At 41.7% G+C, this 16664-nt stretch overlaps 1 protein-coding gene across 1 annotated transcript in view; it reads left to right on the plus strand.

Annotated features, from left to right (window-relative positions):
- The window catches only part of kcnh5b (potassium voltage-gated channel, subfamily H (eag-related), member 5b), a gene marked incomplete at both ends in the record, with an annotated part of 140336 nt that overhangs the window by 101925 nt on the left and 21747 nt on the right, over window positions 1–16664 (plus strand). The window contains one exon of the mRNA XM_079232089.1: window positions 10638–10834. Coding sequence (XP_079088215.1) covers window positions 10638–10834 — 197 coding nt within the window. The remainder of the gene's footprint in view (window positions 1–10637; window positions 10835–16664) is intronic.

Below are 16664 nucleotides of genomic sequence, written 5' to 3' on the forward strand. Positions count from 1 at the left end.
ATTATTCATGCTTGGTTATGAGAAGGGGAATTCAGTCGGGCCTTCTTATTCACAAAGCAATATGTTCTCGCCCCGGCAAGCAATACGTCGGCGGTGAACAGGAGGAGATGAGGCCGCAGCTACATACGAGTCTGGCTTTATTACAAGAATCCAGTAATAAGAATCAGAGTGGGGCTGTTGAGATGTGGACTGCATTAGAGGAGGAATCGATTAAAGGGAGGTTAAGGAGGACGATGAAAGTCTTTTTTAAATGGAGGAATTCTTGTAAAATGCTGCTTTTCATGAGCATGACAAAACAGATTGTTGCGTATTAACTAGTGGTCTGAATCTTCATATAAGATAAATCTTGTATTCCTCCCGAGGGAAGCACTGCCCATATGTTGCAGACACAAGACACGGAAGCATGATTAATACATCAGTTATCTTAATTAATGATCTCATTAGCATAAGTGGTTATGATTAATATCACTCTGCTGATCATGTTGGGACTTTTAGGCAGATAAAGAGTTCCTATGGTTGAGAACAGAAGGACTCATTAAACTTCTTTACTTTTTTTTCTCCTACAACTCATTAATCATTCATCAGTTAATGTCTGAAACTGGAAAAAAAAAAATATGTCAGACATATTGCAAAGTAACTATTTTTGTGTGGCAGGGACAATATTTGTGCAGAGTGTGGAACGACTATAATAATTCAAATGTGGGTGGATGCCAATAGTAGTTATTCTAATCCAATAAGGACCTTTGAATGCTGCTGTTGGTGGATGAGTGTCACGGCCACTGGATAACTTTCTCCGCTTGCTCAGTTTTTCCCAAGATATGGGGGCAACAGCAGCACACCGGCTGAAAGTGTATATATATATATATATATATATATATATATATATATATATATATATATATATATATATATATATATATATATATATTAAAGTAAGTAAGTAAAGTAAGTATATATATTATAAAGTATAAGAATATAATCAGAATCAGAATCTGTTTATTGCCAGGAATGTTTACACAAACGGGGAATTTTGTTAGGCGGAAGGTGCATACATTAGACATGAAACATTAGACGAGACAAACAACAATCAACAGTTAACGACAACAACAGTGCAATGATATTTAAATCAAGTATAAGATAAAGTGCTCAGACAAACAGATAACGTTAATGTAAGTGTATTTTAAGTGGCATGAGTGTTTAAATATGAAGTGTGCAGGGGGGTGACCGGTAAGGATAAAGAAAAGAAAGAAAAATTGTCCTGGGGTGGAAAAATAGTCTGAAAAATAGTTCGAAAAAAAGTCCTGGGGTGACAGAATCAGTCAGTGGGGGACCTGGGCTCTGTTTATGAGCCTGACTGCCGACGGGAAAAAACTGTTGGTGTGGCGGGAGGTCTTGGTCCTGATGGACCTTAACCTCCTGCCAGAGGGAAGGGACTCAAACAGTTTTTGTCCAGGGTGAGAGGGGTCAGCCACAATCGTCCTGGCTCGCTTCAGAGTCCTGGAAGCGAACAAGTCCTGGATGGACGGCAAATTGCAGAGCGGATGATGTGCTGCAGCCTGGCCTTGTCCTTGGCAGTGGCTGCAGCATGCCAGATGGAGATGAAGGAGCAGAGGATGGACTCAACGATAGCAGTGTAGAATTGCACCATCATTTTCTTTGGCAGGTTGAATTTCCTCAGCTGCCTCAGGAAGAACATCCTCTGCTGGGCCTTCTTTGTGATGGAGCTGATGTTCAGCTCCCACTTGAGGTCCTGGGAAATGATGGAGCCCAGGAAGCGGAAGGACTCCACAGCGTCGACGGGGGAGTCACACAGGGTGAGAGGGGCGGGTGGGGCTACATTCTTTCTGAAGTCCACAACCATCTCCACTGTCTTCAGAGCGTTGAGCTCCAGGTTGTTCTGGCTGCCAGGTCTCCAGGTGGTCAGTCTCCCACCTGTAGACTGACTCGTCCCCACCAGAGATGAGTCCAATGAGGGTGGTTTCATCCGCGAACTTCAGGAGCTTGACGGCTACTGACCCCAGGGGGCGACTCCTCTGGTTGTATAGAAGTATATACTTCATGTGTTAAAGCTGCATTCTCTCTGTTGTCCACCAGAGGGTGACTCCTCTGGTTGTATAGACGTGTATGATCCATGTGTTAAAGCTGCATTATCTGTCCTGACCACCAGGGGGCAACTCCTCTAGTTGTATAGAAGTCTATGCTTCATGTGTTAACACTTCCGAAACAGCAGACGGGATCTGCGCTTTGACAGTGTTTACTTTTTTTAAATATTCAGATCTTCGCGAACAAACGGTGCAGAAAAAAGAATCCGCTGCTGTTAGATCCGCCAAACTCTGTTTGTTTCCGCCCCCTCCTCTGTGTGTTCTTGCGCCTGTAACAGGAGCTGACCCTCTTTGGAGTGCTCTCTCTTAAGTCTTCCAGCCCTGCCTCAATCAGGTGCCTTAAGCAGCTGGGTGAGCGTGAGGCAGGCTGGGAGATGTAGTTCTTGCACTGGCGGCCATTTTGTAGTGCCCCTCCACTACCTGTCCCCTTGTGATGCCACAATATTTTGACTCATATACAGTGGCTTGCAAAAGTATTCATACTCCTTGAACGTTTCCACATTTTGTCACATTACACGCCACAAACATAAATATATTTTATTGGAATTTTATGTGAATGACCAACACAAAATGTCACACAATTGTGAAGTACAAAGAAAATTATACATGATTTTACATTTTTTTCACAAATAAAAAACTGAAAAGTGCAGTGTGCAAAATTATTCAGCCCCCTTTTCTCTGAGTGCAACCCATTGCCTTCAGAAGTTGCCTGATGACTGCTGAATGATTGAATGTTGACCGAATGACTAAATAGAGTCCACCTGTGTGTAATCTAATCTCAAATACATACAAAAACAAATACAGCTGTTCTGTGACGGCCTCAGAGGTTTGTTAAGAGAATATTGGGGAGCAAACAAGACCATGAAGTCCAAGGAACACACCAGACAGGTCAGAGATAAAGTTGTGGAGAAGTTTAAAACAGGGTTAGGCTATAACAAGATTTCCCAAGCTTTGAACATGTCACGGAGCACTGTTCAATCCATTATCCGGAAATGGAAAGAGTATGGCTCCTCCCCCCCTTCCAAGATGGCAGCATGTCTTTTGTCCAGTAGGAGCAAGCTCAAATCGTGGCACCGGCACCTCGTATAGGCACTTCCTGTGGCACCTCTAGTTGCCACTAGTTTTTGTGGCAGCTTGCCACAACATCTAGTGGCAACTAGAGGTGCCACTAGTTTTTGTGGCAAGCTGCCACAACATCTAGTTGCAACTAGAGGTGCCACTAGTTTTTGTGGCAGCTTGCCACAACTTTGTGGCATTGCCACAACTTAATCGTGGCACCGGCACCTCGTATAGGCACTTCCTGTGGCACCAGGCATCAGGTGCCACTAGTTTTTGTGGCAAGCTGCCACAAAAACTAGTGGCAACTAGAGGTGCCACTAGTTTTTGTGGCAGCTTGCCACAACCATGTACAATATTTTTACACTTGAATAAACAATAATCAAATACAAATAAAAACAACTATTTGTGGCATCTGGTGAGATGCCAGATGCATAGTTTAAGGATGTCAGTAGTCAATGTTGTACTCCCTAGAAGTAGCATTTCCATCATGTGGTTTTTGCATTCATTTGCAAGGTTTTCTTCTGAAACCAGTATTTCTGCACATATTGAAGATGAGTGTTATTGACCCATTTGGCCACAAGAGGGAGTTTACCTTTGTGTGAGCGCTTTTGTCAGGAGTAAACACATGCAGGTATGTTTCTCTTTTAAAATGTTTTTTTTCTGAATTTATAAATCCACTGTGCAATGTAATTCGTTAGCATAGCCGTTCATTCATTTTCTGTTTTGATATTGGTTAAATAAATGATTAAATTAAAGATTGGTATTCTGGCTATTGCATATCTATTGAAAAGATCTGCCTCTTTGTCTAATTTAACTCATCATTCATATTTCTCCAACCAAATCTAATATTTATTATGTAGGACTATTCATTTTTTGGTTTGACTTAAGTATTGTAATGTGAATAATGTCATACAGCCTTCATAATAGTTTATATTCTTTTGTCAATTTTAATCAAGCCATTAATTTTAACTTTAATTTTTTAACTCCTTACTAAATCAGACCAAGACAAATAATTGACTGTGCTATAATTGAGATATAAGCCAGGTATGCATTTACAAGTTATGTACAAAGTCTTTATTGGTCTTTAAATAATGCATTTATTAATTTAATCTCTCTTTTTAATTTAATCTCTCTGGATCAGAAGAAATATACGTTTTAGGTAGGTTTTTATTCATTGGTTTAAACTCAAAAGAAAGACTTTTAAGCTTGTTTGTATTATTATAATGAATACAATCCATAATATCCTACTGTAACAGAACTAATACTAATTATTAGTAGTAATATTAATGATATGTGCACTGCCACCCTGTAAATTATATGAAATCAAACATTATTAGTTTATGTTCCACATTTGAATATGCTTATTTGTCATTGTCTTTTATGACTTTATGTAGAGATAATGACATTTGTTCACAACAACTTTTTTTTAATATTTAAAACAGTAAATATTTCTTTTTTTTAATTGGCCTTGCTTTTTAATCTTCTTAAGCATTACTACCAATGGGCTTCTAATGGGGCTCAGTGTCTCCCTCCAACACTCTCAACAGTACAGCAGACAGTAGGTGTGGATGGAATCACAACCTTGAGTTGCCCTGGTGAAAGAGAAAGGGCTGTTCTGTGCTCTTAATTTTCCCTTTCTGTTACAAACTGTATTTATTTTCTTTTTATTTGTTCAAGAGGGACAATGTACAATGTACGTGTATTGGATGCCTTGTTAAAAATAATGATAAAGAACCTTGCAAATGAATGCAAAACGACTGACATCCTTAAACTGTGCATCTGTGCATCTCACCAGAAGCCACAAATAGTGGCAGGCAGTTGCCAAAACATCTTCTGAATCTATTCTGCAGCGATGACAGCTGTGGCCACAAATACCTGCCACAGCGGCCTTCTAGACTAAACATTCAACCAGAAAACTATTGTTGTGCCTCAATGACTGTCTATGTACCACAATATAGCCTAATTAATAGACCTGTGTTTAAGATTTGACCAAGGTAGGTTGATTGCCATGTTGATTACAATGGTATTCAACTAATTCTTGACTGAAACCTAACCTATATTGTTAATACTTGTATTCTTAAGAGCACTTAATGATTTATGTTCAGCAAAAAATGACACAAGATTAGTTAGGGAAAAATATTTTTCATTATCAAACAAAAAAGTGCAACAAATAAAGTGCTTAAACAGTATCCTTTTAAAGCAAAACAATAGATCAAGACATAAATAAAATAACAAAAAATTAGGTATTAGAAGGAGATCAAAAGCTGGGTAGAACGCGCGCCTGGAACGAACGCGTCTGGAACAAACGTGTCTGGAACAAACCCGCACCTGGAACGAACGCGCGCCTAGAACGCGTCTGGAACGAACACGCGCCTGGAACGAATGCGCGTCTGGAACGAGCTCGTGCTGGAAGGAACGCGCGCTGGAAGGAACGCGCCTCGGTCCAAAATCAGAATTGTTTTTGCCGTGAGAAATTGGTTGTGTGGCGTGAGTGCGTGTGAAAACATGCAAAAGCATGTGTCACACGGCGAAACCGTGAGAGTTGGTAGCTCTGATAATATATACCTTCCAGGACCTTAAGCAAGTTGCGGCACCGCTCTCTCTAACACAGGCAGATGCCTCAAAAACTAGTGGCAACTCGTAAGTGCCCCGCCACCTAAGACGTGCCATCGGAAATGCTGCCTCTAAAGTAGTGGCAGCTCGCAGCGCATGAGACGTGCCACCGGAAATGCTGCCTCTAAAGTAGTGGCAGCTCGCAGCACATGAGACGTGCCACCGGAAATGCTGCCTCTAAAGTAGTGGCAGCTTCCGGAACAGTGGCATCTGCCTGCGGCACCGCGGCACCTCCCTCCTGCACCGCGGCATCTCCCTCCGGCACCGCAGCAGGTGCCTCCAGCACTGTGGCAACTGAGCGGTGCCACAGGAAGTGCCTGTACAAGATACCGGTGCCGCAATTTGAGCTTGCCCTCTCTCCTTTTGTCTCTGTCAGGTGTCTGTCTGTTTTAATTTTTTTTTTCTTTTTTTAGTGGATTTTTAGGATTTTTGCCAACTCTCAAAGATCTGTGGATTGTTTATGTTTTTGTCTGCTTTGGAAGGCTGTTCTGCCTTGTATATAGTTATATACTGTTGTGGCACCACTCTTGCCGAGGCCCTTGGCAACTTACAAATTGCTTTTAACCTTGTGGAAAATCAGCTCATTGAATTAAGACTTGTCTTGAATGCCACCAAAACCAAACTGTTGATATTTTCCAATGGCAGGAAAGTGCCTGTATCTCCACCCAGCATCTTGGAAGAAAACCTGTTGGAGTCTGCAAAAGACTTGAGACTGGGGCGGAGGTTCAGCTTCCAGCAGGACAACAACCCTAAACATAAAGCCAGGGCTACAATGGAATGGTTTAAAACAAAACATATTCATGTGTTAGAATGGCCCAGTCAAAGTCCAGACCTAAATCCCATCGAGAATCTGTGGCAAGATCTGAAAACCGCCGTTCGCAAACGCTCTCCATCTAATCTGACTGACCTTGAGCTGTTTTGCAAAGAAGAATGGGCAAAAATCTCAGTCTCTAGATGTGCAAAACTGGTAGAGACATACCCCAAAAGACTTGCAGCTGTAATTGCAGCAAAAGGCGGTTCCACAAGGTATTGACTCAGGGGGGCTGAATAATTTTGCACACTACATTTTTCAGTTTTTTATTTGTGAAAAACATTTAACAACATGTATAATTTTCTTTGTACTTCACAATTGTGTGACACTTTGTGTTGGTCTTTCACATAACATTCCAATAAAATATATTTGTTTGTGGTGTGTAATGTGCCAACATGTGGAAACGTTCAAGGGGTATGAATACTTTTGCAAGCCACTGTATATGGTACACATTTTTTGAAAACAAAAACTGTTGTAATATAAATGTTTCATTTGCACACTTTCTATGAAGCTTGGTCTGTAGTATGAAATAATTCCTCAGTCCCATTTGATCTCAGTCACTCTTTCATTTTGATGAAAGTAGTGACAGAACACATTTCTATTTCTAAAAAATGATGATACAACATTTGGTATTAGACATTTATTTACATGTATCTACCATTTTATTCATATTTCACTGCTTTTGTGAACCTAAGACCTTTGGTAAACCAAAGTCAAGCACCAAATCTGTCTGACCACCTTAGTAAAGTTTGTTTATCTCTGTTTTCACAAGAGATATGAAGAATTTCCAAAATCGAGATTATATTTTTCAGCTTCAGGGTCATATTTTCTCTTTACGCTTTTGCCTTATGACAATGGTGCCTCATAGTATAGAGAGCTGAGATTGTTCTGCAATTTTTTATGTAAAACATGGGTATGTATCTGATTTGCAAGTGCCTTTAAAAGGTCAATCTAAGAAATTATGTAAAATCGCAAAAATTACCTGAAGGGTTAAAGCTTCATTCTCTCTCCTGACCACTAGGGGGCGACACCTCTGGTTGTATATAAGTCTATATAAATGACTCTACTTCTCTCTTGATTTATTCTCTCAGTAAACATTGTAAACGTGAGTTTATGTCTCAATCTCTTGTTTCAAGTCTTCTTCAATACAGCATGTCGTTTATTTAGGCGATGCTTTAGGGCGGGGCTACAAGGTGATTGACAGGTAGTCTCTACGTCACTCCTCCTCAGTCTAGATATGATAACTTCCTGTTCATTGATTGATGAACTCAAGGCTTCATAACGGCGGTTCACAAACCAATGGGTGACGCCCACTTCCTATATACAGTCTATGCTTGTCAGTACACACACAAGTGTTTTTCTACGCCATATTCAGTGTGAAGCAGCATACATCAAACACTTCGCAGCATTGCATTTATCCATCTCCGCCCAGCCTATCGCAACGCCCTCCCGCTGTGATTCCAATTACCCCACTGTGAGTGTTGCACCACCTCCTCCACCCTTGACCTGTGAGACCGCGGTAACATCCACACTGCTAATTGGCGAGGAGCTGCGGATCTCTGGGGAGTTCATTCAAGACGAGTCCCTGAGTTACTCACTCACGCCAAATGCAGACGCACACACTCACACAAACACGCCACATGCAGACACACACACAGACACACACACACAAACACACACGTCACATGCAGATACACACACGCAGACACAGACACACAAACACACACACCACATGCAGACACACAAACACCCACACGCAGACACACACACAGAGACACACACACACATACACACACACACACACACACAAACACACACATGCCGCATGCATACACACAGACACACACACGCCACATGCAGACACACAGACATGCAGACACACAGACACACACACACACACACACACACACACACACTCTGTCTGCATTTTAGCGATGGCGTGACGTTTATTACTCAGGGTGTTGTGACTCGTATTCAGGTCAGCTTAGAAAAAAACTGCTGAGCTGACGGTTTGTGACAGGTTCGACACAGATATGAGTCCTTATTAGCCGCCATTTTACCTGTTTTTAGCCTGTTACAACCAGAATGCAACTGGATCTCTTCAGGGGGAAAAGTGATGTAGAAGCACATTTACTCTCTATTCCTATTTTAGTCATCACCGGTTGGTGAAGAGTGCACTCGAAGAGAAATACTTTCTGAGTTTTCATCCTAAAAATTCAAATCTCAAGCGCTTATGTAGAAAATAAAAGAATACAGTAGGAGAATGGATGTGTTTTTATTGATATATGTGCAAATATGCGTACTGATTTGCATATTTCCCATCATATTGTCCATTTATTACAACAGTCAATCGCTGTTTTTATGTTCATTCTATTGCTCTCACAATATCAGATTTCCACTACACGATTACGGTCAAAAAGAAAAAAGGTTTCTATTTCATAAAAAAAACTGGGGGGAGAGATAATAATATTGCTTTTAGTCAAATTCATCTTTAACTTTGTTTACTGTGTGCTTTTTGGCAAATAAATACATAAAAAATATGAGTGATGGGAGAAACCGTTTCTATATAAAATGATTTAAGAAGCGCAGAATTTTTTTACTTGATATTAACATTTCACTTTTTAAATGTCACGGTTATCCTCAACACCAGCATATTGTGACACCTCTAGGTCATGCTTTCCCTTTTTTAAAGCACTTTGTGCTGCATTTCTTGCATGGAAGTTTCTCCCCAAATAAAGTTTACTGTTAGTATTATTATATTATAAAAAATATATAGATTTTCTTGCCCTATTTCTCTGTTTCATGCTTCATCAGGTCTGTCGTGTTAAAACCTACTTGACGTTTAGTTGAAAAAAGCTCTGGACGACATACGACATCTTTTATGCTGCTCACAATTATAATTCTTCATCCTCTTATTATTATTATTATTATTATTATTATTGTGGGAACAACTGTGGCATTCCCCGGGAGACGCTCACAAGTGTAAAAGGGCGTTTGAGATTGATGAGAACGAGCGTGATGAGCACGAGGGTGATGAGGGTGGCGAGCACGAGGGTGGCGAGCACGAGGGTGGCGAGCACGAGGGTGGCGAGCACGAGGGTGGCGAGCACGAGGGTGGCGAGCACGAGGGGATCTCTGCTGGCGGGTGATGAGCAAGCGTCCAGGTGACTGCAGTGGACTTGAAACCAGCGAGCAGGTCCATCAGAGGGCTTAGAGTTCTGCAAAATCTATTCAACTGCTTTATTTTAGTTGACTGAGCGAAAGTGTGAAGCATGCGCTTGTTTTGATGGACAGGATGAAACTGTCCCAGAGCGACTTGTCTTTAAATGTCACGTTTTATGTCGAAAGGTTCTCGTGTTCTCAGGATCTTTTTTCTTTTCTCCCTCCCAGACATTTTCAGTTTTACTCACAGCGCTCCAAGAACCTCTTACTGCAGTTTTCCCTGACTTTACATGCCACCACCAGCCTTTTTCCTCTCATCTGCACCACCACTTTTATTTGTTCTCAATTACGTCTTGGCTCATTCAACTGTTTTCATCACATTAAAACACAAGGGTGCAACATCTCTGTAAAAATAAAATAATATATATATAAATATATCAATGGCCGAAAAGCAAAATCTCCGATCAGAAAAATACCCTTTTTTAAGAATAATAAAAAAGAATGCTATTTGTCAAGGATACCCAATACATAATAATAAACAAATACATAAAATAAAAAAGTGCACACAGTGCAGATAGGAGGTTTACATGAAAGTGTTCGCTGTTCCTTGCGTGGTGCGCATGGTGAAATCAGCAGCTCTGGTTGCTAAGGACTTGGCCAGGTAAAACAGTTGCTAGGGACTGAAAAAGATGTGAGGGTGTGTGTGTGCTTTTTGCAGAGAGGCGGAAGGTTCACGTTAAATGTTTTACAGTATATTACTGTTCGTTTTGTGCTAAACTAAACACAGCTAAACTTCTATGAAGTGAATCTAAAGGACTCTGGTTAGTTCACCTTCTCCGTGTCTCCTCCATCCAACAGCTGATCTGTTTTTAAATCTCTCGTGTCCTCAGGTAAAGGCGACGTGTTTGGTGACGTCTTTTGGAAGGAGACTGCGCTGGCGCATGCGTGCGCCAACGTCCGAGCGCTGACGTACTGCGACCTCCACGTCATCAAGAGGGAGGCCTTGCTCAAGGTGCTGGAGTTTTACACCGCCTTTGCCAACTCCTTCTCCCGCAACCTCATCCTCACCTGCAACCTGCGCAAGCGGGTAAGGTATCGAACACTGTGGACACACACGTACAGGACCCACACATACAGTAGACACACAGAGTACACATGTATAGTACACATGTACAGTACACACACGTACAGTACCACACGTACAGTACACATGTATAGTACACATGTACAGTACACACACGTACAGTACCACACGTACAGTACACATGTATAGTACACACGTACAGTACACACACGTACAGTACACAAGCACAGTACACAAGTACAGTAGACACACGTACAGTACACAGTCTATGCTTCATGTCTTAAACCTGCATTCTCTCTAATGACCAGAAGGGGGCGACTACTCTGGTTGTATAGAAGTATATGCTTGCTTCATGTGTTCATGAGTCGCCCCCTGGTGGACAGTAGAGAGAATGCAGCTTCAACACACTAAGGTTAGACTTCTATACAATGGCAAATAAACTCAGATGAACCTCTTTTTATTTCTCTCATGAGACGCAGGAGATGACCATGAAGGCATATGAGGAAGTCAATACCGTAGTCATTCACAGCAAACGCATTGCGAATATTCCAACGTTTTTGCAACATTGTTGCCGTGGATGCAACTTTAACAGCGCCCACTGCGAGACATAAACTTCGCAAATATATCAGACAAGTTAAATGCGTCAGTGTTGAGAAAATGTATCGGCTAATTTGAAGTGCTTCATCACCCAAATCAATCAGATTATATTTACGAATAAATATATACTTATGAGGATATGTGTACTGTATGCACGTATGAATCATGTACTATATATGTGTATATGAGTTTGAATATGTGTATGGGCGGATCAGTAATAATAATCAGAAATTCAATCAATTGAAGCAGTGAAAATAAATTGTGTATGATTCTCTGTAATCTCATCACGATCACCTTAATCATGTTCTACAATAATGATATGTATGATGTACTAATAACACTGTCATATAATTATGAGTGCTTTCAACACATCCATAAGTTTCTTAAGAGCTAAATAAAGTTAAGAACAGCACGGCATGCAGCGGGTGATAGTCTATGTCTGAGACGGGCCATCAGCTGCACCTGTGGTGATCAATGTCCGCGGCTCGAGAAGCTCTCGTAAATAAATTATTTCTTGCCGGCAAAATCTATAGCGCCGCGTACAGGAAGTCATGATAATGTAAAGGATGGATCCTGGCGATCTGAAAGAACTCTCTCCCTATAAAAGTAATATAACTAATATCGCTCCTTCATCAATGAGGAAGGGAGCTGCCGTTTTTGTCCGTGGGAGTGGCCAGCTTATCCAGTGAATTTCAGTAAGCCTGCCCGGGAGCAGGTTTAAATTTTTGGATGTGTTGCTATGGTGATTTATCTAAGCTTGCTTCGAGAAACCGAGAAAGCCTGACCTACGTCATCTTATCCTGACAATTAGCCCGCTAACTCAGTAAGCCAGGTACGAGAAAAAGGGCCCTGGTGTTCAGGAGAGAGAATGCAGCTTTAACACATGAAGCATATACCTTGTTTGTGTGTTTTATGAATCTGCTTGTTCTGCTCACATTCAGCTAAAGTTAAGAAAGTTTACCTAGAATTGCAACGTATATTGATGAAACAAAAGGATTGTGGGAATATTAACCGGTGAGGTTGTTTTTATTTGCATCTCTCTCCCTCTTGAGCACAGCAGATGGAAACGACCATCATGTAGGCACTTTCCTCGGAAATTGCATACCCAAACTAAAAAGGGTGTATTTCTGCAGCCACTAGGGCTATTTGAATACTGTTGGTTATAATACAAGGCTACACATGTAAGATGTTGTTCAGATGTGTAAATATCAGTCTACATGTTACTGGTTATGAGTAAATGAAGATGACACACAGAAAAAAATGAAAAGGTTTCAGGTCCGTCTAGAAAAAAAGCACTTTAAGGTGATTATTTGCAGCAGGGGGGTTTGGTTTTTAAAAGGTTAAAAGTAGAAGCTTTAGCACAAACACACAATCAGAGGACATCTGACCTGACATTACTTTGCAATTTCCTCCTTTCCTTCACTCAACAAGTATGTTATTGTTTACTCATTCCTGTGTTTGTTTTTCTTTGCTCGATAGGTCTTTTTCTCAGCTTGCCCCTTCAAACACAATAAATTATACATGGGATACCGGTTGTCTCATTATGTCTTTGTGCCCTTTTGCCGGCTCTCTCTGACGTCCCGGCAGGAAGTTGCTGAGCAGCAGCTTCTCTCGCTGTGTTGGTGTTGAAAATTCATAGATTACAATTGATTGATGCAAGTATTTTATCTAGCCGGCCTTTCATCTGGGTCTGCATGTGAGTTTATACATGTATGTCCTGCACACATATACACAATCATACGTTTTTATTTTTGCTGCTATTGTTCACTACTTAGATTTGGGGAATTTTATTTATTAGCTAGTATTTTTTCTGTGACTAAGCCCATTACGTTTGAATACATTTTGAGTGTATGCTATGTGTGGGTACATTATTATTATTATGTTTGACTTTTAAGGTGCCAAGTGAAAGCAAGCAATAACATTTTGAACTGGAAAACTTACCGCATTCATTCCAAAATTAGATCTATAAATGCAATGTGGCATTTATCTATCCTTCATATGTGAATGTTATCTGATTTACTGAATCCTTTATCACTCTCACGTTCAGGGCAGTGTTCCCTCTAAGCTGTGCGCGGCCGCGCAGGCCAGTCAAAGGGGCCGCGCAATAGATTGTTCAGACCGCACAAACGATTTCTTTTCAGGGGTTAAAAATATTTTTTGTGCCAGAGTTTCTGAGATAGGAGTGAGCCATCTCCGCAATAATAAGATCTTTGATGTGACGTGTCGAGTCTTCTTGGCCAATCAGCATCCCGTTTCTCGACATGCGCTCTCTGTACCTCTACTCGCGCTCTGCCTCCGTTAGCACCCCCCACCCCCGCTGTCCTCCTCCGGGCGCCAGGATTGAAGCTCGCCCAGAGCGCCACATGAGCTAGGGCCGGCGCTGTTTAGGCTTCTCTTGGCGGGCCCTGCTCCAGCAGCTATAGGCTACCATGGTGAAAAGAAAGGCAGAGCAGGTGCCCCAGAAAAAGGTCTGCCTAACGTTCAAACATGAGTGGCTAGATGAAATAGTCCAAACTGACACAGGTAGGATGAAACTTTCAGACATATTTAAATATGAAGAATATGAAGTTATTAAATTGTTTATATAGGCTACCTTTAGGAAAAATGACACCATGTCAATTTAATAGGCCTATAATTGTCTGCACTGCATTAGCATTTTTCTTTCAATGAAGTTCCACTTAAATGTTGTACCTGCTGAGAAATGACTAAACACCTTTGATACTTTTATTTTTTATATATATATCATTATCAGTCATAACCAGTGAACCAGCCATAACCTCCCCTTATTGAAGTTCAACAAAGATCCTTTAAGTTCAACTAAACTGACTAGTAAAACACCATCATTCAAATGTTCCCAAAGTCCAGCCATTATAAAGGATATTGAATAAATATCAACCTTGTATACATATTGGTGCATTTGCTGTCATCTCTTTGAATCCCCTATGGCTGACGCAGGCTTGTGGTCATTTTTGGCAGGTCGCATGGTTGCGAATTGCTCACAGTGCTGAAATGTGCGCTCAGAAAAAAAAAAAATGCTCAGTGCTGAAAAACATTAGAGGGAACATTGGTTAGGGTCATACTTGTGTTTTTGGTTTCTACTTAAACATGTTGACATGCTTTAATGTTCAGAAAACAATATATTTTACCCTCTTTGGGGCCCTCTGATATCCACCAAAACAAGTGAAAGGAGTCAAGGAGTTGGATTATACAAATTAAATCAGGTGTAAAACGTGTAATATTGTGGAATATTTGCCAAAAATATGGATGCAATTTGTGAAATTTAGGATTTTTTACCATTGTGTTAAGTGTTTTCCCAGCCAAATAAACAGAAAAGAACGATGCTTCTTAATGTTTTGTACATTCATGGAGCTCGCTAACATATTTAAACAGCCGACTGTAGAGATTTTGCTTCGATAAGAAAAAATATGAGACTCGCAGCATAAAGAGTATTATTTCTGAGCAGGTAGAACATTTTGTTTTTCATAAACCCGGCAGTTCATTACTGAGAGAACTTGGTTCATTTTGGTGCCAAGAATACTTCTTAATTATAAAGGACGGGATGCTTGTTGGCGTCGCGTCCCCAGCGAGTGATTCAGGCTGATTACACAGCAGAGAAGCTTTGAAACGAGTAAAACATAGATGTGAAACTACCATTATGACGGGATAATGGTTCTTATTTTAAACACACTCTCCCTTAACGAGGTCTGCAGCTCCACCGGCTCCAGTAGGAATGTCTTGATGAGCGAGGCCTTTAAAACCAGCCGAGGCTGCAGGAACCAGTGAGTTGTGACGCGTGGACGCTTCTCTCTCGCTGTTGTGCAGCAGGAAGTCTTGACCCGGCGGCCCTCCTCCGTGTAAACACAGATCAGAAACAGGGGGGAGCTCGTTGTCGTCTCCCTCGGTCGTCTCTTTTGTTCCTGTGATGGGTGACAGCTGTTGCAGCGTCGCCGCGATGAAGATTAACGGCTTCTGGTGGAGCTCGGGACGCAGGAGGTCTCTCTCTCTCTCTCTCTCTCTGGCCGCATGCGAAGAGCAACTTTTTCTCAAGTCTGCCAGTGGATCCTAACAGCGTGGAGCAGTGTCAAAGAATCCACCATCACCAACGGGTTCCGAAAGGCTTGACTGCTGCGTGATGATGAGGACAGCGCAAGCGGATTTGCCTCGGGATGAAAGTGACATTGAGACAACGACAATGAAGAAGAGGACTTCAATGGTTTTAGTGCACAGGAGGACAATGGCGATAGTGATCAATTATTTTTTCTGGTAGGTTCCTATATTTTCGCCGAGAAAATATGTGAGACGAAGTAATTACAAACCTTCAGGCTGTTCAATTCCAATACTGAAGAAGACAACTTTAGTACTGTTCCTGTAACATCTTGCTGTGTTGATATCTCATGTTTCAACGGGGGCACCTGCGGCTTATTTATGTACAATTTCTTTTTTCTTTTAAAAATGAGCAGGTGCGGCCTATAGTCCAGAAATTACGGTATGTTACATTCTTGCTCAACCAAAAAGATGAAAGTGAAATAACTATTGCAGGGCTCTCAAGTTTTTAAGACAGGTAAGCGTGACATCTCTCTCTCTCTCTCCCCCCGGACGGAGGCGCGGCCGGGGGGGGGGGGGGGGCGGAGGCACGGCCGGGATTACATTTCACCCAGATACAACAGATACGTTTTTCTGATTGGCTATTCGTGTCGCCCATCTCTTTTTATTGATTGGCAGGGGATTCGGGGGAGACGTGCTTGATTCCTCCATGGTGAGGGCAGCGCGACCAGGTCATGTTTGCGCGCTGCGGCACATTAAATAGCCTAGAGTTTTTTTTCAGCGTGAGAAATACGATGTGTGGCGGGAGGGCGGGACTTAAGACCGAAATGTGTGACAGTCACGCTCAATGCGTGACACTTGAGAGCCCTGCTATTGTATCAAGGCAGGGAGAGAAGACCATTTAGAGCAGCGGTCCCCAACCCCCGGGCCGCGGCCCGGTACTGGTCCGTGGGCCCCTTGGTACCGGGCCGCAGATAAAGAATTTATGGAGAAAAATGTTTTATTTTGAAAAAAGACCGGATACATCCGTCTGTGCGTAGCCTCAAACGAAACCTCTTGACAGATGTCAAGAGGTTCCGTGATACGTTACCCCAAAAATTAAAATCAAGATTAAAATCAAGGCAGCGTATACTGAGATCGCCAAAAAAGCTCTGAAACCCTGCCTCCATTTCAACATTCTGTCTTTGGGAAG

Source organism: Taurulus bubalis (genome assembly GCF_910589615.1).
Source record: "Taurulus bubalis genome assembly, chromosome: 1".
Lineage (NCBI taxonomy): Eukaryota > Metazoa > Chordata > Actinopteri > Perciformes > Cottidae > Taurulus > Taurulus bubalis.